At 38.9% G+C, this 25,856-nt stretch overlaps 1 protein-coding gene across 1 annotated transcript in view; it reads right to left on the bottom strand.

Moving 5' to 3' along the window:
* enpp6 (ectonucleotide pyrophosphatase/phosphodiesterase 6) overlaps window positions 1–25,450 on the bottom strand; it is a 61,579-nt gene extending 36,129 nt beyond the window's left edge. Inside the window, exons 1-2 of the mRNA XM_042419044.1 lie at window positions 25,129–25,450; window positions 1,125–1,304 (exon numbers count right to left, since the gene is read on the bottom strand). Coding sequence (XP_042274978.1) covers window positions 1,125–1,304; window positions 25,129–25,378 — 430 coding nt within the window. The 5' untranslated portion in view covers window positions 25,379–25,450. The remainder of the gene's footprint in view (window positions 1–1,124; window positions 1,305–25,128) is intronic.
* Between the last annotated feature and the right edge of the window lie 406 nt (window positions 25,451–25,856).

Here is a 25,856-nt window from a genome sequence, read left to right as displayed (position 1 = left end):
AGGAATGCTTACCCAACTTTTGGCACATTTTATTGTGTACTGATGACTGCATTCAAAGAGCTGATTTTAGAATATACTACTGATACTGATATTTCAGATCAAGACCTGTAATGCTCCATGAAGGTCAGACATAACGTGTGTGTCCACAGAATCTGTTTGCGTCTCATTTAGGTTGCTCTCTGGCTCAGTCAATGCTCTGTTGTGGCATCAATGGCCATTGGAGGTAAAGCATTCTTCCAACATTTTTTGTCTTTTACAAGCAAAAAAGCATCTTTGCAGATGCTTTGTGATACTTGAATGTGACAACCTTGCATCTAACTTTTCTGTTATCATTCATTTTAAATGTCAGGATAGCTGATCTCACGCACAGCTGCTGTCCTTAACCTGTATTTTTGTTTGTTTTGTCTGACAATGCCGTGATCATACAATAACAATTTTATCAGCAGCTCATTAATAACTGATTGTCAATGTAGTATTTGAGCTGTGATCAAATTATATACTTATTCTGTTACCTGACAACAGAAACAGAAAGAGATATAAATGAGAAAAACTGTATCAGTGATTTGGCTACATTAAAACACAATGTATGTGATCACAGAGCAAATGGACATATACACACACTGCTGGAATGGTGGCAGATAATCTTCCAGTTGGCCAATAATAAATTGGTTAGAGACAAGAAGTGTCCTGTCCCATGGCTTTGGTTATGATCAGCTTTCCTCCCATAAAACATCTCTAACTGCAGGACTGAAAGTGCGGGAAAGAGAAATGTTGGGGGGAAGCCTCAAACATAGCAAAGCCTCAAACTAAATAGACTTAGGGTTGAGGCTTAAGGGTTAAGGTTTCTCTTCAATTGTTTTTTTAAGACACTTGCTTTTAGTATTGTATGTATTTTGCATTGCCAATACAAATTCTTTTATGTTTTTTACTAGCTATATGTTTATGTTTCCTTCACTCATCTTTCAAACAATCTGTCATCTTTCACCAAAAGTTGTAGTAAAGACACCAGACTGACTGAGGAAGAAAGCAGAACAGGAACTCTCTGTCATCTTGCCTTTGCAGTCTGAAAAATATAATGTTGACAGCTTTTTCTAAGTTTTCAGGTTAACTTTCTCTGTACTCACCTGGCCAGTAGTACATGGAAACCTTCTTTCCCAACTTCTGCAGGGTGACCCATAATGGCTCTGATCCATCCCACCAAAGAGGCAATCGGCTGTCAGGATTGGTCCCAATCAGGAACTCCTTCTTAGAGGCTTCATCCCACATGTAGTTTCCAGTCATCTGATGAACATCACAGTGACGGCCTGACAAAAATCAACATAAATAAAAAAAAAACAACTGTAATCTATGTATCCAAAACCTCATATCTTATTCCTCTGTGCCATAGAGCTCCATTGTTGTTCACAAATGTCACACATTAAAGAGCCACATAGTTGCACTGGGTGACATGTTCCTTCCTTTGCATGAACACACAAACTGTATTTTTTTTTAGGACTGAGCTTTGTTTTTAATGTGAAACAATTTAGTTATGATGTGTTTTAAAGATTTATATCTTCAGTAGGAAGGGCCGCAGACAGAGTTTTGAGAGATGGACGACCACATTGTTGGATTTGGTCTGAAGCAAATTCAGTAAATTCAGTCTAAAGCAAAAGAAAGGATATACCTGTGCTGAAAACTCAAAAGCCTCATTATTTCACATCATCAAAGTCTTACAATGTAGCTGATCAAATTTGAGGTGGATATAGTTAAGCTGCTAGGAGTTGTCAGTAAAACAATGGGGCCTATAACTTCCTGCTGCCAGTAGGTGGTGCTATGTGAAAGTATGTGAAATTTGGGAAAGATCTGATGTTGTGCAGTAAAGTTACAGCAATTTGAAGTCAAAACATCAAAATTTGCCACACCGAAATGGCAACAGTGTTCAGTGACAACTCACAAGCTTCACAATATGGCATCATCACAGTCTTAAGGCTTTTCTGACCAAATTTGATGTGGATCTGTTCAACCTGCTAGGCTGAGATCATAAAAGTACAGCACCTTTAACTTCCTGTTGACAGTTGGTGGCGCTATGACTATGAGTCAATATTGACATGTAGATGTGCTCAGGCTGGGACTCTTATTAAGTATGAGAAATATGGGGCAGATTGGAAGATGTACATTTGAGTCACAATAACTTCCTGTTTCATGGCAAAACATCAAAATTGACCGACCATGTCAAGGTTGTTCGATAAAAACTCAAGATTTTGACACCTTTTCACCGCAAAAGTCTTTAGATGACACTGACCAAATTTTAAGTCGGAGTCCGCTAAAATACACCACCTAGAAATGGCAAAAACTGCAAAAATTGCACAGTAAATTCAAAATGGCCAACTTCCTGTTGGACTTAGGGTATGACTCCCAGAGGCTTTTCTTTTTGTCCGGAGATATTATATCTGCCTACCAAATTTCGTAGACAGGACACTTCTTGTCACAATAACTTCCTGTTTCATGGCAAAACATCAAAATTGACCGACCATGTCAAGGTTGTTCGATAAAAACTCAAGATTTTGACACCTTTTCACCGCAAAAGTCTTTAGATGACACTGACCAAATTTTAAGTCGGAGTCTGCTAAAATACACCACCTAGAAATGGCAAAAACTGCAAAAATTGCACAGTAAATTCAAAATGGCCAACTTCCTGTTGGACTTAGGGTATGACTCCCAGAGGCTTTTTTTTTTGTCCGGAGATATTATATCTGCCTACCAAATTTCGTACTTACATCTAATATAAAGGTGAGCGCTTTGACTTTGAAATTTTCTAGAGGGTGCCATTTTGCCACACCCAAACCCAAGATCATATCAGATTTAAAGTTACACCACTTCTGATGCATGTGCAAGGTTTCATGAGATTTCGAGCACCCCTAGCATCTCAAAAATGCTAAAAGTCATTAGGGGGCACTATAGAGCCGATGTGCCACACTCAAGCCCAATTGTGATATCAAATCAAAAGATTTACAAGTTCAAACATGGGTGCAAAGTTTTGTTAGTTTTTGTGCATCCTAAAGGCCTCAAATTTTGGTCTTTTGGTGAGTTTTCAAGCATCCACTTGGTGCTCGGGCCCTAATAATAATAATAATAATCTCTGAATAAACAATAGGTTCCTTGCACTTCCTTTCATGCTTGGGCTCAAAAACAATAGCGTTCCAGCAGTAAGCTTTGCTGCTTAGACCCCTAAATATAGCTGCAAGCGGCAGTAATGGGGGTCCAAATATGTTGCGAAACATTGTGAAATTTTACATTTTTAGAGCAGAAGACCAAATGCAGATGAATTGAAAGATTAAACTGATGAATGAATTTTGACTCTAGGCCACGAAGTTTTTGAGATAATTGTGAAAATGTAAACTTGATTATTACAGTGTCACCTTGAGGTCAATGAGTGTCATTATATGTGCCAGTGGGTGGAAGGTGGAATTTGCAACCCATCTGCCAATTTTTGGTGTTTCTAGATCTTACGGTTTTTGCTCCACTAACACTTTTTCACTAGCAAGGACCACACCATCAACGAGATACGTTCGAGTGATTTTATTGAAGAAAACTTAGTGCATGAAATCCGCTGGGTTGCTTGTAGTGAGCGGTGTAGGGAAGCTTCGCAGGGAATCCGCCGCAGCGCCCAGGCAGTGACAGACCCCCAAAAGGCTTCCATTACTTGAGGTGAGCTTGAGCAGCTCTGAGATCTTGGAGATCAGAACGAATGTAGTGATGGTATCTTAGGGAGGACCATCGGCCCATGAGTTGAATGAAATGTTCGGGAACTCCATTGCGGGAAGCTAGAGTGGCGGCTCCGATTCTGAAGGAGTGTCCGGAGTAATGAGAGGGAGATATTTCGGACAGGGAAAGTATGTGGCAGAAGTGATGGTGGAACCAGAATCGAGTAGCAACTTGACTGGATTCAGAGATACAGAGAGGATCTGTCGCTATGGTGCTCTGAGATTTTCTGTATACTGAGTAGTTTGCCAGGGTTTCGAAGGGATTCAGGGGCAATTGAATTTTGGTTGGTTTTGGTTTGCTTTAAGTATAAGACCATAAGACCGTATTATATAGAAAAAGGACAGATCTGAAATGCAGACATGGCGTCGAGGGTCAAAGTGAGAGGTTGAGGAGATGAATTCGGAGCACCTGAGGAAACTGAAGGCAAGCAAGAACATAGCTTCTAGCGTTCAAGCCACGTGAGGAGTGCCGTATCCAGAGCGGATGGTTTAAATGCATGATGAAAGAAGGTCGGCTGTAAGAGGTAGGCGGCGAGGATTTTTAGCTGGCTCTTGATGGAGGAGTCCTTTGAGGAGAGAAGCCACTGTTTAACTATTTTGTAGGTAAATGTGGATTTTTTTCAGTAGAAATTTAACTTGAATGACTAGTTAACAAGCAATCCATCACCAAGCATCATTATGTTAAATTATATTTTTTTTAGTTTAGTGTTATTCAATTCTCTGCTGAAGAGTCTGTTGGCGGCTTCATTTTGGCCATCACCCTTAGAGGAAAAGCTTCTCACCTCGTGCTTTTTGGTGAAGTACCTCCTTGCAAATGCTATCCTTCTGCCCGGGAACTTCACAGCCGCACAGCCAGGGCTGAATGTGGCAGGTTAGCAGCCACATGAGCAGTGGTGGTCAGTCGCTGTTCGCTGCTCTGTATTCAGTGTTAAAAATCTGATATAATATTGTCAGAAAACAAAGTCAGGTTTACCAAAGCACTGCAATGTCCATTTTTTCTGACCATCCATCCTCACTGGTCACCGGGTTGATGCTGCAAAGCTCCCTGGGCTGCAGTGCGTCTATTTTGGTAGCGCCTGTACATAGCTCTGGTGGTTGTTGCTCCTCCATACTCTGTTTTGTCTGGGTCCACAGTATGGTGGCTGAGACATGTCAAATGAACTGCATATCCAAAACGATTTGCAAATTTGAAAAACACAAGCGCATTAACAGAAAAAACAAATGCAAAAACCATAACAACATGAGCAACAACATTTATCGACAATGAAACCCGCCTACTATTAGTGCCGGCGCACTATTATTTCCTTCACATGTGGAAGAGGAAAGTTCTCACCTGTTTGAGAAGTAAGTGAAACGTTAAAGCATCTGTATGGAACTGTAAATGAGTGTGGGTGATTCTGACAGTATCTGTTGTCCACAGCTGTTATTATTGTATGTTATATTGTATGAGACGCTCTTCCTTCAGTTTATAAAATCCCAGCAGCATCTGAAAGCAGTAGGACTGATATGTCAAGAAATCCGCAGCCTCTGAGAAGTGCCACGCCGGAGCGCAGTGCCGTTATGCACGGCCGTTCGCTGTTTACCTTCGTCAGATGACCTGAAAATGACACCTGGCCTCTGCAGAACACACACACACCTCTACACACATCAGACTGGTCGGTTATAATTTGATATTATGCCTGTTCAGACATGGGATGGATGGGATGTCCCCCTACTTCAAAACTCATCTCATCGTATCATGGTAACCAACTCTTCACCTAACCTGCTCACTGGCAGGTTTTCTTCAACAAACCATGAGTTTCTCTCTGTCTCTTCCCTCTTACAGAGCCAGATGCGCTGTTTCATTTCTTCCTTCATTCAGTCTGTATCAAAGCGTGTATTGAAGTGCATTACAGTTTTTTCTGATTGCTTAGGCACTATCTTTGAAACTAAAGGCTATTTTTGCAAAACTCCGGACACTAACCACAAAACCTTATATCAAACCAGCAAAACATTATACATCTCTTGAAAAAGCAAACAATTCTTGCAAAACTCTTCAAACTCTTTTAAAAAATTGTGTTTGTGAGTCAGTACAGTACACACAAACCATAATTTGAATAAGCACATGAAGCACCAACTATGCACTGACAGTATAAACGAAAAACACTTGTGGCTTTTGCTTTTTCTCCGTGCAGGGCATAGCAGTTTGAAATACAGTTTTCTAATAGTAGTAAATACATACACACATGTATCAAAATGTGTAAAGTATGGATGTATATTTCGATTCTAATTCCATAGTCACTCTAATTTTTCTTTTAAATGCTGTGCTAAAAATGTCTAAATCTTAAACCCCATAATGTTCTACTGGTTGGATGGTATGACTTCTGGTCTATTCCCCCAGCTGACAACATCAATGTTTACTGTTGCCATGGCAACGGAAGCCGGTTCAGTAGCTAATGTTAGTTTAGCGGAATATTAACAATGAACAATAAAACTACAATACGACATTTCTAAACCAAAACAACTATCAACACCAACAGCCATTCTATCAAAGACCTGAACCAGGGTGCTGGTTCGTAGCCTCACTGAAACAATGTAATCTGAACTTAAGACGTTGCGGTTCAACACATTACAACTACATTAGTAAGAGTACACTACTAATAAGATGTGAAGTGCTTTGTGACTTTTACCCACCTGAAAGAATAAATGAAAAATATAAAGGATGTGGTGGCTAATAACTGCTAACTGAAGAAGCAGCCAAACCACCGCTTTAGAGAGCTGAATGTTGCTCACAAGCATCCTTGTGCCTTTCATAATGAAACAGAAATGTATATGAAAGTGTGAGCTAGATAATATACATAGAACAAATAAAAACACATTAATGATCACTGTATGACACTAACATGAAAAAATGAATGCACATTACTTATTGCTGATTATTAAAAATGGATTTTCATTCAGACTGGCAGAGAATTTTTTTCAAAACTCTGTGTGTGTAAAAAGTAAATCCACATGCGTAAAACTGAGATCCACAAATGTTTTTTCAATTCACAAATAAAAACTGAGTTCACAAATGTCTGTTGGAAAGTTGTAAATGTTAGGAAGATATTCACAAATGCTTTTCATTTATTTGCAAATTAATTTAATGTATTCACAGATATTTTTTTTATTTGTGGAATTTGTTTGTGTATTTGCAAAATATCTTTGTGAGTTTACAAATCTTTTTTTGTATTTGTGGAAGGTGTTTATATTTACAGATTACACGTTTACACACACATTGTCGACCTGTTCACACAAATCATTATGAAACAAATCTATCTCCATATGAGAGAAACATCTAGAGGAAAAATATTTAGGAGCTTCCATATGCACCAAGAGGTTTTTGACACTTCGGTTTAATTTCCTTTTTTATCGTCTTGTTGGTTGTGAGGCCGAAGGATTATTTTGATGTTGGTGTACCCGCTTTTGGGATTAATCCATGAATCTCCACTGTTACAAATCAACTGGTTTTCCTGTTAACTGGTTACCTTTGTTTGTAAATGTCGGGCGTTTCTCATGGTGACAGCAGATGTTCAAATCACGGAGAGGAAACATTGCTGACCTTGCAAATGCCTGATTATGATTTTATATCACTCATAACTTCATATACTAGACTATCCATCTGATTAATTCAGCTTATGGTTTATGGAGTTCAAAGTAACTGTGGGATCAGCAACATTCTTAACCGCATTTTTATGTATTTCCTTCAAAATAAAAACTCCCTACCCGGGTTTCGACACCAGGTATTAAATCTAAAGGAAAACTACATTGTACTACACCACTGAGCAATGCGGCTTTGAGAACTACCAGTATACCCAAACACACAGCCTATTTTTAAGCAAAAACAACCATATATTATATTTGCGTTTTAAAATACCTCTGCTAGATTAACTTGTGACCACTGTTATTGCAATGATAGCAGCCACACAAGCCCAGTTTGTTGTGCCTCTGTTTAACATTTAAGTTTAACATTCTTTGTAGATAAATAAACCATCAATAAGCTGAATTAATCAGTCTACGGAATAATGAGTGATATAATAATATAACTATAATATTACAATCAGGCATTTGCATGGTCAGCAACGTTTCCTCTCCACGATTGGAAATCTGCTGTTGCCATGACAAACACCCGTTGTTTACAAACAAAGGTAACAAGTTAACAGGAAAACCAGTTGATTTGTAACACCGGTGAGTTGACGTACTAAGTTAGCATAGTAAGCTAGCGGTTAGCCAAGTGTAAACATCCATGTTGTGTTTTTTTTTTTTTCTTAGATCACTGCATTCATTTTTCATGTTTTCATGTTTCATGTTCGTGTTTTTCATTCATGTTCTTTACCTTATGAATACCATAAACCAATTGGAGATGTTTATATAAGATTGAAAAAATGGTTTCTGAGTTTTGTTTTCTGTGTTGTTACAAAGGATGTTGTAAACATGAGTGGTCTTTGACTAGTGACACCGCAAAAGCCATGTTGTTTTCCCTCTCATAGTAATGAGGCAGGTTTCTGACATTAAGTGAGGAGCTAGTTTTACTGTGGCTAGTTTTCACAGAAGATTAACAGTTGAATGTAAGATGTGAATGCATTTAAGTTCATATAGGACTATAAGAATTGTTTTTTCTGTGTGCTGTAAAATCCAGTTGTTGGTATGGGTAGGAGTGCGTTTGGTTATTAGTAATAATTCAGAATTATCATAGATAATTATGAATTATGAAATCAAAAGATTATTAATATCAATCAATAATTAAGGCACCAACTGTTGATATCACACAGGAAGGCACCAATACATTGGATTTGTGAGGAGCACAGTTGGTTTTTAGCAATAATTAACCATTATCAGTGATAATTAATTAATTATAAAACTTAATAGAATTATTAATATGAATTAACTAATATGGGTCACCACCCGGAAACCGGGACCAATAACCAAACAAGGTAGTCTCATAAAAGAGTTCACCTAGAATGTTCATATCTGAAAGATATGAACATTCACAGGTGAACAAAGAAGGGTTGAATTCGAGCTCTGACTCCCTCAATCAGCCACTTTTCACAATATATAAAACACAATAATGACAAAAGAACTTCTCTTTAAAGATATAGCAGTATTTATTAAACTTAGCAAAATTAATGAAGTTAACAAATGCTCTGATCAATAAAACACTGTTTCTAATTCTACTAAAGCAAAACACAAAAAGCTATGTACAGAGTTGAACACATGCAGGTGAATGCGTGTGTGTGTGTGTGTGTGTGTGTGTGTGTGTGTGTGTGTGTGTGTGTGTGTGTGACAAGATGGTGACATGATCTGTTGTGATGATGTCAAGGGTTTTGGGTGCTGACGTGACTATAGGAGAGAGTCATGCGAGAACCAAATGGCGGAAGCACGGCGGTGTCTTGGTTAGACAATAGCAATATGGTGCTGCCTAGTAGGTTTTTTATTTGAGTCTAAGATTGTTTCCAAGGAGGTGGTCCAGTTTTTGCAAGCCAGGATCCATACCAGGGGCGCAGAGAGAGTATTCGGCCTGCCTTTCTCAACATACCTGTAATGATAACAACTTTACTCCTGGACAGATAAGCATATGAGATCTCAACATACACACTACCCAAGTAGCGACAACAATATTCAAACATCCACACCTGAACTGAGGAGAACTGAAAAGAACTGTGAACTGTGGATGACTGAACTCTTTTCTACAGACTGACAAACAAAAGACTAAAACAACAGGATTTTGCTGTAAGAGACAATTTGAGTTTAAAAGTTTATTTTCTTGTTTTTTTGTTGTTTTTTTTGGTTGTGTTGTAATAAACTGAGTTATTTTCTTTAATCCCTACTTAGTTGTGTCACTCTCTCCTGAGTTGAAACCTAGATGGCCTAATTGTCATAAAAGATCATAGTTGACTATAAATTCATGAGTAGTCAAGTACATAGTGTTACATGCTTATGTTTTTTCGAATCTGCAAAGCGTTTTGGATATGCAGTTGACACGTCTCAGCTGCCGTACCACAACATTATATTTGGCCTCATAAATTGTAATACTACTGCTGCATCTTTGCTCTGACATTGTATTTTAAATCTAGTTGTTTTTTGTTAGATTCAGCTCTTCAACATGGATCATGGAGAAATTTAGCAGTTTAGCTTAGCTGTGGCTGTAACGTCACCTCAGTCTTCCTCCATAATCCACGGTCTGTAACTGTTAGTGTCTGATTCCACAGTGTGATATTCAGCTGCTATTATATGATGATATTTTAAAGTATTTAGTAATATGATATTTTAGTGTCTGCTTTTCCCCATTGCTGGCGTAGCATGGAAGACAGGAGTGTTGGACCCACATTTCACTGTCCTTGAAGGCACCATTAACAGAAAACAGCATGAGAGCTGTAGTTCTTCCAAGAATCAATGACATCACTGGTTCCCGGAAGAACAACAGATTAGATAGGATGTACAGGTGATTTATTTAAATTTTTTTAAAGTTTGAAATGTTAAATGTCTAGAAATTTGCTTACTTGCTTACTTTAATCAATCATTACCAAATTTTATGCATCTACTGAGTCATGAACTGACCCTCGGTTGTGCGAACTTAATTTCATACAAATCCATGCAGCCAATTACGAGATATAAACTTTTTGCATTTGTGGCACCCCCTAGTGACAGAATATTCTGAGATTCTAGCATCCAAACACATGCACTAAGTTTGGTTACAATAGCTTAAGCCACTTTTGATTCATGAGTATTTATGTAAAATTTAACTTTAAGACACAGATTTCAAAATGTATGATTTCAAAAAAGAATGAAAATCAAAATTTCCTTCATAACTTTTGATCTATGAAGTCTGTAGATGATCCTTACAAATTTTCGGGATGATTGGTCGAGTGGTTTCTGACAAGCTCTCAAAAATACGTTTTTGGGAAAATTGCAATAGCAGAAGGTCATTGGAGCAAAGATGCAGAATTGAGAGATTAAAATTATGAAATAATTTTGACTCCAGACTGAGCCGTTTTTGAGAGATTGCAAGAATGTAAACTTGATTGTTACAGTGCCACCGTTAGGTCAATGAGTGTACTTTTATGTGCCTGTGTAGTAAGTGGAATTTGCAACCCACTTGTTAATTTTGGTGAGTTTTGGTTGTACAGATTTTACTGCACAAACACTTTTAGCAGAGAAATAATAGAAGAAGAGGAAGAAGAAGAAAGAAAGAAAAAAGAAAGAAAGAAAGAACAAAAACAATAGGGCTCCAGCAGTGAGCCTCACTGTTTGGACCCTTAAATAACAATAGGGCTCCAGCAGCAAGCTTCGCTGCATGGACCCCTAATAACAATAATTCCTTTAGATACAAAAGGGCCTTCACACCACTCAGTGCTCGGGCCCTAATGAAGAGCTGTGTGTAATGGCAAGCTCTGGCGCAGCATTCAAAGGCTGCAGATTTGTCAACATACCTGTCCTGCTGCCTTCAGGGGCAACAGGGATTTAATGAACTGAAGATGTTTTTCTTACAGTATAAAGCAGCTATGGACAACAGATATTGTAATATCCCAGATTCTTTTATAGATCAGTGCAGACTCCTTTGCTGACTTTCCTGCTGTAACCACATTAAATGTTTATTTCTGTGCCAACTTTAGTTGGAGAGTGTTCATTAGAAATAACTTTTTTATATTCAATGCATTTCCATATTGCAGCAAGTATTTAGTTTGCTCTTGTTAATAAAATCACCAAAACAGCAGCAGATTGACGTTGCCCCACAAACAGATGTGGCTTTGTTATTTTCAGTGCTAAGTCTATTTAAATTTCAACCAAAATACAACAACTTGGCTGTTCATCTTAGTTGAATGACCAGTCAACTTATTTGCCCCTCTCACTGGTTGTTGCGCCTCCATGAAAATAGGGTCCATAGTGTGATAAACTACCTGTTAAAGCCCCATTGGTTAATGATTTGTGCTTCTTTATTGCCTTGGGTTGGTGAAGCTCCAGGTTCAAATTGCATTGGGGTGCTTAGACCCCATTATACTTGCCTGCAAGTTTAGTTCTAACTAGATTTAGTAGGGGTTCAAATTATTTCAGATTTGCTAATTGCGTACTGGATTCTGTTTTAGTAAATAGAACACCAACCCTAATTGTAATTCCATGTGTCATATTAGCTAGAGCTCTCAGTTATTTTATGGCTTGTTGTTAAACGCTGAGAACGCAGAAACTTGAGTTTGAGTTATTTCTAAATGTTGAAAATGTTTCATCAGTGTTTCTGTGTCCTGGCTGTGCATGCACACAGGAAGCCTGTATATAGTATTTGTCAACCTACTTTTCTGTTGTGCCTTCAGTTCTGATGATTCAGCATTGTGGTCTGAGTCCAGCCACTGACAACATGTTCAATAATAAGGCAGCACTGCTGTTGCAGTGTAATAAGTGCAAACTGCCTTGTCAGCATTCTGCATGACTGGTCACAAGGAAGACAGTGTCCTCCAACACAATTGATGTCACTTCATTTCATACTCTAACTGACCAAATACAGGCTGCTTTTGATCCCTGGCCTTCATATTTGTGCCTGTCAGTCAATAGCTTCAGTTATCTCTCACAGGACTGAAACTGCCATACTCAAAAATAAATACAGAAATAAATAAATGAATATGCCATTAAATGCACCAAAAATAATATTAAAAATAGATATAGGCATTGATGAATTGATAAAATGTGACATAAACTGATATTTCTGTTTTAATTTGCTTCTGTATTTATTTACCTTTGTATAAATTCCCCTATTTATTTACTTTCCTATATAATTTTCCATTTTATTTATTAATTTTTTAATTGATGTACGTATTTATTTCTATATTATTTTCCCTTTGCATTTTCCCCTTTTTCCCCCACATTTATTTACTTCTGTATGTCTTTTTACATTTCTTTATGTATTTCTGCTTCAATATGCAAATGAGGGGGCTGTCATTCAAAGTATGTCTTGGGGTCAACTTTATGCCTGTTGGTTGAACGACATCTGAGTGCATAGATGACTATGTCTGTGTCTGGAGTTGAGTAATGGGAAATATTAATTCTGAAGGACTATGAGTTAACAGTTTGAGTCAAGCATAGAGGCTGCATTATGTGTAGCTTGGAAAAGACTAATATGGGAACTGAATACTGAATTTGAATTTACTGTGTATAAGAAAACAAATGAGACAAGAATTAACACAACACACGAACCCTTCATCTCACTCACTCTCTTCTTTTCCATCTCCTCCTTCTGGATATAAATCAACAGAAATTAGCTGTTGGTTATTTTAGAGGCAAGGCAACCATCTGATAGAAATAAATACATTAAATAATGAATGAATGAATTAATTGGGAAATTGAATAAATAGGAAAATACATACACACACACACATATTAAACGGGATAAATATCAGTTAAGATAAAGTAAAGGAGTAAAAGACAAATTCTAGCGAAAGGATAAAATCATAGGTAAAACAAAATCAATTAAAGGCAAGGTCATATAAGTAGGTTTTGAATTGCTTCTTAAAACTGTCAACCGGGGTGGCCTGTCTGATATGAGGAGGGAGCATGTTCCAAATCCTCGGTGCATAACAACTGAAGGCAGCGTCGCCATACCTCTTGCTGTTCGTCAGTGGCACCTTCAGCATACCAGCACCATGCAATCTGAGGGAGCGAACATACTCCGACAGGCAATCTGACAGGTAAGAAGGTGCTAGCCCATTCAGAGCTTTAAAGACAAGTAAAAGAATTTTAAAATCTATCCTCAATGTTACTGGGAGCCAGTGCAAAGATGCTAAGACAGGAGTAATGTGACCTCTTTCACTGGTTTTTGTTAGAATTCTTGCTGCAGAGTTTTGGACAAGTTGCAGTCTATCAATAGTTTTTTTTGGCAAACCAGTGTACAGTGCGTTGCAGTAATCTAACCGTGAGAGTACAAAGGCATGAGTCAGTTTTTTTGCACCCTCCAGGGAGAGGTATGGTCTGACTCTTGCGATGTTTCTCAGGTGATAAAAGACTGTTTTAGTATTTTCCTAAAAGGAACATTTAGATTTCCTCGAGCAGCGCTGGCATATTTTTGAGTGGTAGTGTTTATAATACTAGTCCTGATGCCGACAATCTTATTTTCAAAGAACGAGACAAACTCCTCACACTTTGACTGTGAGGGAAGATGAACATGCTTGTTAAAGTGGGTGGGTTTTAGGAGATGGTCAATGGTTTCAAATAAAATTCTGGGATTATTCTCATTGGCGTTAATAATTTTAGAGAAATATGCCTGCCTTTCACAGCGCAAGGCATTGTTATAAGCAGAAATAGATTTTATGAGAATATCGCAGTGGACTGTTAGCTTGTTTTCCCTCCAAGCACGCTCTGCTCGATGGCATTCCCTCTTTGGGAGGCCTATTTGCTCATTTTTCCAGGGGGTGGCCTTAGTTTGTGATTTCTTTTTTATTCTCTCCAGTGCCACTATGTCTAGAGATGGCCTTGATTTATGATTGAAGTTATTAACCTTTTCATATAATGATGTAGGTTCATCAGAAAAAGCCTGACTGTGCAAATGGTTTGAGAACATAATGGCTGAGGAGGGACCAAGAAATCGTCTTTTAGTAAGACACTTAGTGTCATTGTTATCTAAGTGTGAGATGGTGACATTAAAAAACAAGCAGTAGTGGTCTGACGCAGCTAAGTCAACAATCCTATCAACCACAGTATGCAACCCTCTAGAAATCACTACATCTAAAGTGTGGCCGCAGTTGTGAGTTGGCCTGGTAACATGCTGCATTAAGTCAAAGGAATGTAAAACTTTTAAGAAATCCACAGCCCTGCAGTCAAGGGTACTATCAATATGCAAGTTCAGGTCACCAGTTAGGAGAATGCTGTTATAGTTGGTGACACAGACTGAGAGTAGATCCGCGATTTGAGGTAGAAAAGAGGCTGAATACTTTGGTGGTCGATAGATTGTGACTAGGAGCACAGAAGTTTGACTTTCCAGTATAATGGCCTGATATTCAAAAGAAGTAAAATCACCAAAGCTGAGGTTTTTACATTTAAAAGTATCTGAGAAGATAGCAGCCAGCCCTTCTCCTCGCTTCCCTTCACGGGTCGAGTGGATAAAGTTGTTATTTTAATATTATTTAAATATTTCGACGAAACAATGATGGAACTTAGCTTTTCAAACACTAACCAGCGATTTCAAAACCTGATTTTGTATCTGTTTATTTGAGGATATTATATATACTTAAAGCATAAATGAGGACTTATGCAGACTTAAGCACTTATACAAATATGCAGTGGAGGAGTAGAACTGCAACGTTTAGTTTAATTATCCTATATTAATTGTTTGCACAAGATAAGCAACAGTGATCAAAAGTTATCAAAACCTTGAGTTTTTGCTGAACGCCCTTGCCGTAGTGAAGTGGCAAACTTTGACGTTTTGCCATGAAGCAGGAAGTTATTGTAGCTTGAATATACATTGTCCAACCTGCACCAGATGTCTCATGCTTGATAAGAATCCTGTCCTATTTAGTCATAGTCATAGCGTCACCTACTTACAACAGGCAGTCAGCCTTATATGACATCATCTGATTCACGATGTGGTCTACAGTTGATATAAAGCAACATGATGTTTACTTAATGGGTGTTCTCCAGCACCACATAGTGGACACAGGAAATAGTATTTAACTCCTTCGTACAATATTTGATAAAAGTCCAATCCTGAACACATCTGCATGCCTCCAATAAAAGCCTTTCGACTGCGCCACACCCCGACGCGCACAAGGGCCCGATAATGAATAATGAATCATAATCACAGCGCCACCTTCTGGCAACAGGAAGTCATAAGCTCCATTCTTTTACTAACTATTCCTATCAGCTTAACCAGATCCACCTAATATTTGGTCAGCTAATTTGTCAGATCTCAATGATGCTAAATACCGAAGCTTTTGAGTTTTCACCAAAAGCTATTGCCATGGCGACGCATTGTTCACCATGAAACAGGACATGACAAAACGGCTCAAGGGTGCCCCCTAGAATATTTCAAAGTCAAAGCCCACACCTTTAAATTTGACTTATGTGAACGAAATTTGGCAGGCACATGTATCATGTCCAAATGCACAAAAAAGCCTCTTGGAGCCATACCCTAAGTCCAACAGGTCCATTTTGAATTAACTTTGCAATTTGTGCTCCATTTTTGCCATTTGCAGGCTTTGTATTTTAACGAACTCCTCTTAGAGATTTGAACCAACCTACTTCAAATTTGGTTGGCTTCATCTTAAGACCTACGATGAAAAGTTATCAAAATCATGAGTTTTCGTGGAACAGCCATGATGTGGTGCGCTGCTCAATTTGCAGGTCTCGCCATGAAACAGGAAATTGCTGTAACTCCATTGGACTTTGTCCATTCTGCCCCAAATTTCACAAGCTTGATTCAAATTCCTTTAATTTACGTGTGTGGTGTACATTTGATATACATCAAAATATATGGTTTTTCCATTGGCACTATTGGCTACACTGACTCAAACCATGCCACGCTGATTTGCGTTTCCGAAATGAAATTTGTCTATCCACCATTTTACAGCTGTTATTTGAGTGAAACCAGTAAACCATTACTGGTTTCACTCCGGGGAGTTGTGCCCGAGATTGGCCATCTCCGAAGTCGAGCCAAAGCACACCCGGCCTGACTCAAGGCACATAGCAATGATGGCTTGCCGACCACGGTCAACCCATGATGACCCCTCTTCTCCCCACTTCTCACCCTAAAACAAGCTGTGTTGCGAGACTCAAGACGTCTGTGTTGAAGATGACAGAAAGATGTTTTTAAAAGCCTGTGTGTGTTCAGCTCTCACTACTTATGTAGCTTCCAACTGAATCTCTGTGATTAGTGTCGCTCCTGTGTCCCTGTTTGTACTTTCAGAAATCTCCTTTATTTTAGCATTTCCTGATGGCGTTCAGCTGTATATAGCAAAAAAATTAGGAGCACACATATAATATATATATAGCATTAAGACCTTAATGCTATATTATGAAGATTGTGAGTTTTCCTCAAATTCTGTTGCCGTGGCAACACGGCAACTTTCAATGTTTCATCATGAAAATACATACAACTCAATTCCACATTGTCAGACCTTCCCCAAATTCCACATGCTAGGTAAGAGTCCTGGTCTGAAGACATGTACAAACCAATACTGAATTATAGTCACAGCACCACCTACTGGCAACAGGAAGTCATAAGCCCCATTCTTTTACTAACTTAAAATTTGGTCAGCTACGTTGTAAGACCTCAGGGTAAGACCTGCTAAATAGTGAAGCTTTTGAGTTTTCATCAAAAGCTGTTCACATGGCAGTGCGTTGTTCACCATAAAACAGGAAGCTGTTTTTGAGGTGCTAGGGATGCTTGAAAACTCACAAAACTTCCTCTTGGAGCCATAACCTAACTCCAACAGGAAGGTGGCCGTTATAAATTTACTGTGAAATTTTTGTGCAGTTTTTGACATTTGCAGGCCTTGTACTTTAACAAACTCCTCCTTGAGATTTGACCCAACCAACCTCAAATTTGATTGGTGTCATCTGAAGACCTTTGTGATGACAACTTAGCAAAATCTTGACTTTTCACAGAACGCCCTTGATGTGGCGTGCACATAAATCTGTGTTTCGTCATGAAATACAAAGTTGTTGTAACTCCACTGGACTTTGTCAAATCTGCCCCAAATTTCACATACTTGATTGGAGTCCAGGCCTGAACACATTTACATGTTAATATTGAATCACAGTCATAGCGCCACCTCCTGACAACAGGAAATCAAACTCATGTGACAAAAATCAGCAATTTACATGAAATTTACATGGTGTGGTCTACACATGATATACAGCAACATGATATATAATTAAAGCTGCAAGCAGCGTTGAACGGGCACAGTTGAGGGGTTTCTGTCGCGGGCATGTAGATGTCTTCAGACCCGGGCTGTTTTCAGACAGTGTAAGAAGGAGATAAACATCACTTCCTTTGTCCACTATCTTACCTGCTGCTGGGGCTGCTTTGCTGCAATTTCGTGGGGGGCGCTATTCAGCCAGTTTGATTGCACTTCTAAGTGGCGTACATTTAAATGTCCATTGTTATGAGTACTTGCTGGACAAAGACGTGTAACTTTAGTTTTTCACTGTTATCTAACATTGCATGAAGGAGTTAAATATCATTTCCTGAGTCCACTATATTGTGCTAGAAAACACCCATTAAGTGAACATCATGTCGCTGTATATCAACTGTAGAGCACACCTTGAAAATTTCATGTGAATCAGATGATGTTTGTCATATAAGGCTGCGTAGCTCACACCTGTGTCATCAAAAATGTGCAAGTTTTGAGCCTGGTCACTTGAATTTCAATTAGTAAATTGAAAAGTCTTGATGAGTTTGTGTGTAAAACAAATTAATTTCCTATACTTCATCGTCTATTTTTAGAAAAGTAAACACTTTTAATCTGGTCAAAGTTTGATTGAAATGTGTACTGTCACTGGGCTCTACAGTGTGAGTATTTAAATCGCATTTGCCCCTAAAAATAGATATGTGTGAAGTGGAGAAATAATTTACTCACACACTGTGCGACTACAAATTACAACCATAACACTATATGAAACGCTAGAGGGATTTAAAGTTGAAACAACGGATACAGAAAGTGGTGACGCTCCGAAGGCTAGCAGAGCGTAAGCTGCAGCATGACCGGAAAGAAGCACAACCAGTTAGTCTCCGCTCAGCTCTCAGCTAGCCCCGGCTCTCTGTTCGGATCCAACCGGACCACCGAGCCCCAGTTAGTTATTCAGGTTAAAGTGGGAAAAACCAGTGGGTCTGTCCGCCAGCTGAGTGAAGTGAAACCTGCGGAGGAAACACCAGGACCATCATGGAGAAACAGTCCGTAAAGGAGCTGCTGTGTTCAGCTGCACAGATAGGAAATCCCACGGCTGACAGGATGTACCATTCTGTTTGGAAAAATATTTTACTCTTCTCTTTTTGGTTTATAACAGCAATTGGCAATGTTGGGACGGGCAGTGGTGCGTTTGCTTATTAGCAATAATTCATAATTATCACAGATAATTCATAATTATCACAGATAATTATGAATTATGAAATCAAGATATTGTTAACCTTAATCAATAATTCAGGCACCAACTGTTGGATCTGTGAGGAACACAGTTGATTATTTGCAATAATTATCAATTATCAACTGGGACCAATAACCAAACAAGGTAGTCTCATAAATGGGAGTTCACCTAGAATGTTAATATCTGAGAGATAAACATTCAAGGGTGAACAAAGAAGGGTTGAATTCGAACTCTAACTCCTTCAATCAGCCACTTTTCACAATATGTTACACACAATAATGACAAAAGAACTTCTCTTTAAAGATATAACAGTGTTTATTAAACTTAGCAAAATTAACAAAGTTAACGAATGCTTCATTCAATAAACAACTATTCTAAAATCTAATTCTACCAAACAAGACACAACAGCTATGTACAGGGTTGGACACATGCAGGGGAATGCATATGTGTATGTGTGTGTGTGTGTGTGTGCGTGTGTGCGTGCAAGACAAGATGGCGACTGGGCCTGACGTGATGACGTCGAAGGTCTGCAACACGGACGTGACTGTGGGAGGAAGTCACGTCACGCGAGACCCGAATGGCAGAAGTACGGCGGTGTCTTGGCTAGACAAAAGCAAGATGGTGCTGCCTGGTGGTCGATGGTGAACAAAACTAACAGGCAGCAAACTTAAAATACTCCTAAGTGTAAGCAGAGAAAAATGGACTCAGCGGTCCGTCAACTCACACAACAAGAACAATAGCAATAAAGCTAAAAAGCTAAATACTAAACAACAGCAACTGATGCTGAAAAGAACACACAACTAACACTGCCTCTGCCCAGACTTATGCCTCTTACTTGGTCGCTTCAGAAAGCGAGCAGGGAGTGTGTGTAGTCCGTCTTAATGTCCAACTTTGTCCTTGGCTCAGATGCAGACGGTGGCCATTCTCACACGGTCGGCGAAAATCACGGCAGCTGGCTCTCAGTGGAATGGCGGAGAGAACAGCAGAGTCGACTCGGTGAAGACGAGCGGGGCAGAGAAGTTCCACATTTTCCTGATGTAACTTTGTTTCTTCCTTTTCGAGGGAATTTGAGGACGCTGGTTGCAGCAGCGGTCTCTCTCGGATCCAGGAATGTGTTCGGGTGCACACGGCAAAGTCTCATCTCGTCCGGCGAGGGGAGTCTTCGATGAGGGGAAAACATGTGCGTGGGGTACCCCCTTTAGTCAAGCTGACTCACAGAGGAACAGAAGTTACCCCTAGCTGAGTGACATGGGAAAGACATGTGTTTCAGGGCGTGCTCACATTTTAAAGGGGCGGTGATGTCATGGCTGCATCATCAGGACACTCCGCTGTACAGGAGCGTCTCCGCCAATGAGGGACTGTGTGTTGACTGTTCCCTGCTGAGGTGTGAAAATCGCAAAGCATCCTTGGAAATGGAGTTTGCAATGGAGTCCCATTGTCTGTATGCAGCATTTTGGTGCTATTCCTTTGTCTCGGGGGAAACAAAAGAAAAAGCACCTCGTGGTCAGGCCTCACAGGTTACATGTAGGCCTTCTCTGTGCTTCGGACTACTAACCAATGATTAAATCCTACACATTAATCCTGTCTGTCTAATAAACTAAAAAAAAAAACTGCTGCTCCACCCTCATGGCAGGTCCATTAAAGTTTTAATGCTGAGCTCCGGAACTCCAGTCTTCCTGAGTTCTTCTCTCATATAGGCTACAGTCTTTCTTGATCATTAGTACAATATATGATCACATATATTGTACTAATGCCACAGCCAAGTGGGAAAAAATATGTGCATATATCAACATCGGCAACTGGCAAAAAGTGATCATGTTAAATAATCATGATCTCAATACTAAACAAAAATAATCGTGATTATGATTTTTGCCATAATCGAGCACCCCTAAAAACAACATAAATTGTGATTTACATACACACACACACACACACACACACACACACACACACACACACACACACAAAGAGTTTAAATATGTATGTGATAAATTGTAAATATATATGTAATGAATTGCTTCTTTAAGAAACTGTTACTTGAACATTTTTCAGTGTGTTTCTAAAGTTATATGTGTGCTCCTAATTTTTTTCATTTAGGAGCACAGTCCAAGGGCTTCTGTCACAGGCATGTAAAGAAAACAATTCATTACATACATATTTACAATTTATCACATACACATTTAAACTCTTTCTGTGTGTGTGTGTGTGTGTGTGTGTGTGTGTGTGTGTGTGTGTGTGTGTGTGTAAATCACAATTTATGTTGTTTTTAGGGGTGCTCGATTATGGCAAAAATCATAATCACGATTATCTTGTTCAATATTGGATCACAATTATTTAACACGATTACTTTTTGACTGTCATTTTTGCCAATTGCCGATGTTCATATATGCACATATTTTTTCCCACTTGGCTGTGGAGACTATTACACATGCAATCATATATTGTACTAATGATCAAGAAAGACTATAGCCTATATGAGGGAAGAACTTTAATGCTGAGCTACTGAACTCCAGTCTTCCTAAGTTCTTCCTTCATATATTGCCTTTCTTGATCATAGTATAATCTATGCTTGCATGCATAATAGCCTCCTCAGCCAGCTGGTAAAGATATGTGCATATATCGGCATCGGCAATCAACAATGAGTTGGAAATATCAGCATATCGGATATTGGCAAAAATCCAGTGTCGTGCATCCCTAGCTAAAAGTCTTAACATACCTAAAAATAGACTTGATGAAAATTAGGAAATTAATTTCTTTTACACACAAACTCATCAAGGGTTTTCAATTTACTAATTGAAATTCAAGTGAATGGGCACAAAACTTGCATGACTTTTATGACACAGGTGTGAGCAAGGCAGCCATGTCTCACCCTGCAGAAAATTCTCATCCTCACACTGTTGAGATTTGATGTTTCGCCATGACAGAGGAAGTTGCTATAACTTTATTGTAAATGCTCCAGTCTGCACCAAACTTTACATGTTTGATAAGGATCCCGGCCTGAACAAGTGTACATGACAATGTTCCATCAGTGATGCAAACTGGATGAATAGCGCCCCCTACGAAATTTCAGTAAAGCAGCCCCAACAGCGGGCAAAATAGTGGACAAAGAAAGTGATGTTTATCTCCTTCTTGCACTGTCTGAGAACAGCCTGGGTCTGAAGACATCTACATGCCCATCACAGAAGCCATTCGATTGTGCCGCGGCCCGAAGTGCGCAAGGGCGCGAAGGCCCGTTCAACACTGCTTGCAGCTTTAATTAGTGTGTGGTCTCTAGCACCACATAGTGGACACAGAAAGTAACAGTGAACTCCGAATGTCCGATATTCATGAAAATGCAAATGCACTAAATGTATGTCTGCATTATTGAACCACTTGTGTAGCACTGTAGCAAAAGGAAGTCAGCCCTATGTGACAAACATCATGTAATTTACACGAAATTTACTGTTAATGTGGGTATTGCCACATAATGGACACAGGAAGTGATAGTTATCTCCTACATGCAATGTCCAATATTCATGAAAATGTATATCTATGTCAGCTGCCCTCTAGAAAATGTATTGCTTCATTGATATTTCACTTATGTAGTATTGCCTACGAGCAACAGGAAGTGAAGCCTTAATGAAACATAGTTCATCTAATTTATACTCAATTTCTATATAAGTCATCTCCACCACCATGTACTGCACACAGGAAATATTATACCAATCACACAGTGTCCGATAATCCTGAAAATTCAGAGTCGTGTCAACCGACCTCCAGTAGTGATACCACGGCTGCTGTTCCCTCAGATGCCTGTGAGGTGCAAAGGCCTGTTCATTACTGCTTGCGTCTTTAATTTTAAAGTGCCATGTTTAATTTATATTTATTTGATTATTTATGTTGTTTTCCTCCCAGATATTTTTTTATTTCAGTACTGTCTGGTAAGAGATGTCTTTCTTAAATAAATAAATACAGGGTGCACTCATCACGTGCCGTTCTTACTCAAGTTGGCTGGGGTACATTTTAATATGTATAAATAAATTAATAAATTAATAAATATATCAATAAATTAAACTTTCTTATATTCATTTCTTATTTAAATTAGTGTTATGTTTAATTGGTTGGCTATTCATGTGAAATTTGTTCAATAAAAACATGGTCAAAATAACTGGTTATTGTGTATAGGCCATTCATTGTGTTGGGTCTTTGTTAGCAGTGTACCTATTAAAGCAGAAAGACTCAGGAACTGTATAGCAGATATGCACACTTCAATATCAGGCTTACTATTTATGATGCATAGACTGCAATATTACACCAGTCTAAAAGTAGAACAGTTACTATGGCAGACTACTACAAGGTCCCAAATTGTCTAAGGCTGATCTGTGCTGTTTGTATATTCATATTAAAATCATCTCGTACCTGAATCCATCATCATCATTCAGTATGTATAACATTTGTTTTTTAAATCTGTAGCAAAAAATAAATTTAACATTCAGCATCTCATTATTGTGAAGAACATTTCAGTTGTGACCCAGGAGAAGTCACAAGTGCCATCAAATATATATTTTTTTTACCTAAATGTAAACAATATTGTGTCTAAAATCCCAGGTTTTCATGAAATCAGTTGAGGGTATTTGTGCTTTGATTAGTATGACAGTGACCACCTACATTTTAGCTGAATAAAGCCTTTTCTCTTGAAGAGTGAATAATGAGAAACCCACACTGAATTAACACCAGAACGGACACTTCTAACTTGCCATGGACCACCAGAAGTATCCTCGCGGGACAGGGCTGTCACACTTCTAGTGAGTCTTCAGGTCCTAAGGAGTCAGTACTACAAACCATTGAGCACCTTTAGATCTCTGCTGGTACACCACAGGACCCCCTACCCTGAGAGGAAGACTGGAGCACTATATGACATCATCATGATATTACATGTGAGTGGATGCTATATTGGTGAAACTGCAAAAAACCCTGACAAGAAACAGAATGAACACTGAAAACAGACATCAGCTGTCTGTGAACACCAGATCAAGGGAAGGGGTCAAAGATAATCGACCAGGAGTCAGTGGACAACGGGAAAGATCAAGAAGGAGATCTACATCCGCCACTACTGACTATATTTGAAAATAGACAGGGTTTATACAGGGTGCGCTCATCACATGCCGTTATTACTCAAGTTGGCTGGGGTACAGATCATCCCCTCCCAATTATTAAATACAAAATTAATATGCATACCAGTCATTAATAAATCATTCATACATATTATGTATCTTGTACATTATTTATATTATCTTATGGATTTGACCTGTTTATATATTTCATTCCCATAAATGCATCTATAATTATTCAGCATAAATCACAGGCATTCTGTATGTTCATTCAGTTATGTTCTCATCTGGTCACATGATTTTCCTTTTCACCAATTACTCTCGAATCTACAAATGGGTGACAACTTAAAACAAAAATCAACATAATTTTGAGATATTATTCCACCGCTAGTCTACAGAACAGCTTCTGTGGTCCCAGTCATAGATTATCCAACTCTGTAGAACATTAATGAACACCATTTTTCCAAAACATATTACCTGATTTGGGGTCTTACATAGCTGTTCAGCTGTGTTGACCACAGGTCACCTTTTGGGTTGTGACCCATTACAAAAAAAATCTGTCTATTTGGTGTCCCTTGTCACGTTTCAGATGTCTATGAGTTGTTTAAAACTCTAAACCTTTTTACATTTACTTTTTAAATAACAGCTTGAGGTCTAAAGAGGTAAAATCATTCATTAAGATTAGAGAAAAGTCCAACAAAAGAAAACGGATCTGACTATGTTTTTTCTTCTTTCCTCTCTGATTCATCATTTCATAACCCCTCAGATTTATGTGATCCTTCGGAGGGGCAGGACCCCCAGGTTGAGAACCAGTGGATTAGCTAACTGTATATAGAGTAGTTCAAACGAGCTCCACCTCAGGCAGCTACAACAGTAAAATGCACAAACAAATAAAGAACACAAACAAGATCTGGAGATATTTGAAACTATTTGGTCAATGAATCAGTTGTAAATACAGCGGGGAGGATTTATAGCAGCCGCGGTGAGATTTTAGAGAGCTGTAGACAACAAGCTTTTAACGCATTTTCGGCAAATAGCACATCTCCAAAAGGTAAATAACTTATTCTAAATTGACTGCTCGCAGAATGACTTGTCTTTTAACTTTCAACCAGATTTGGGCCGATTTTTCGACCAAATGTCATTAAAAAGTTGAAAAGACGACACGATAGATAGATAGATAGATAGATAGATAGATAGATAGATAGATAGCCCACCTGTCATTAATGAGTAATAGTTAGGGTATGATAAACTCGGAAAGTCTGGCGTCATGTAGTCCACCTTCACCCCATTTCCCACTAGCTCCCGAAATCCGGGTAGGGCATGCAGGTCGTCCATGTAGTCATAGCGGAATCCATCGATCAGGAACACGAGCAAGGGGCGGGCCGCGAGACACTGATGCCCGAACAGCAGCATCAGCGGCGGGAAGAGACGCAGAGACAACACGGGTGTGTGTCTCGGGCACATACTGGTGTCACGTCCTGCGTTGGCTGTTGTAACAGACGGTGGTAACCCGAACGGGCTCTGGCTGGTGCTGGAAAGGAGCAGGCAGCTGAACGATGTCCCACACTGCGGTGGGTGGGGAAGCTCCGCGCACGTGGGTTGGGCTAATTTGGAAATAGGAAGAAAGCATTTTAGAGCCCTAACGGAATTTGATTGGCCCCCAACCCACTTAATTAATAAATAAATAAAGGTAAGAAGCAACCATGCTGTACAATTCCAGTGGTGGAAGAAGTATCCAATAATAGCGGGCTGCATGCAGGCCTATTTAAATACAGTTTAAATTAATTAAAAGTCCTGTATTCAAAAACGCATTTAAATAAAAAACGAGTATTGTCAGCTAAGGCTATTTGAAGAATTCAAATAGCCTGAGTCACAATGACATCTTACAGAGTAGACTATTATCATAAAGGCTATTATCAACATGCACTTTACACACTTTTGA

The sequence above is a fragment of the Thunnus maccoyii genome, chromosome 8 (assembly GCF_910596095.1).
Source record: "Thunnus maccoyii chromosome 8, fThuMac1.1, whole genome shotgun sequence".
Classification (NCBI taxonomy): domain Eukaryota; kingdom Metazoa; phylum Chordata; class Actinopteri; order Scombriformes; family Scombridae; genus Thunnus; species Thunnus maccoyii.
Note: the sequence above shows the minus strand (reverse complement) of the source record. Positions and strands in the feature narration are given on the sequence as shown.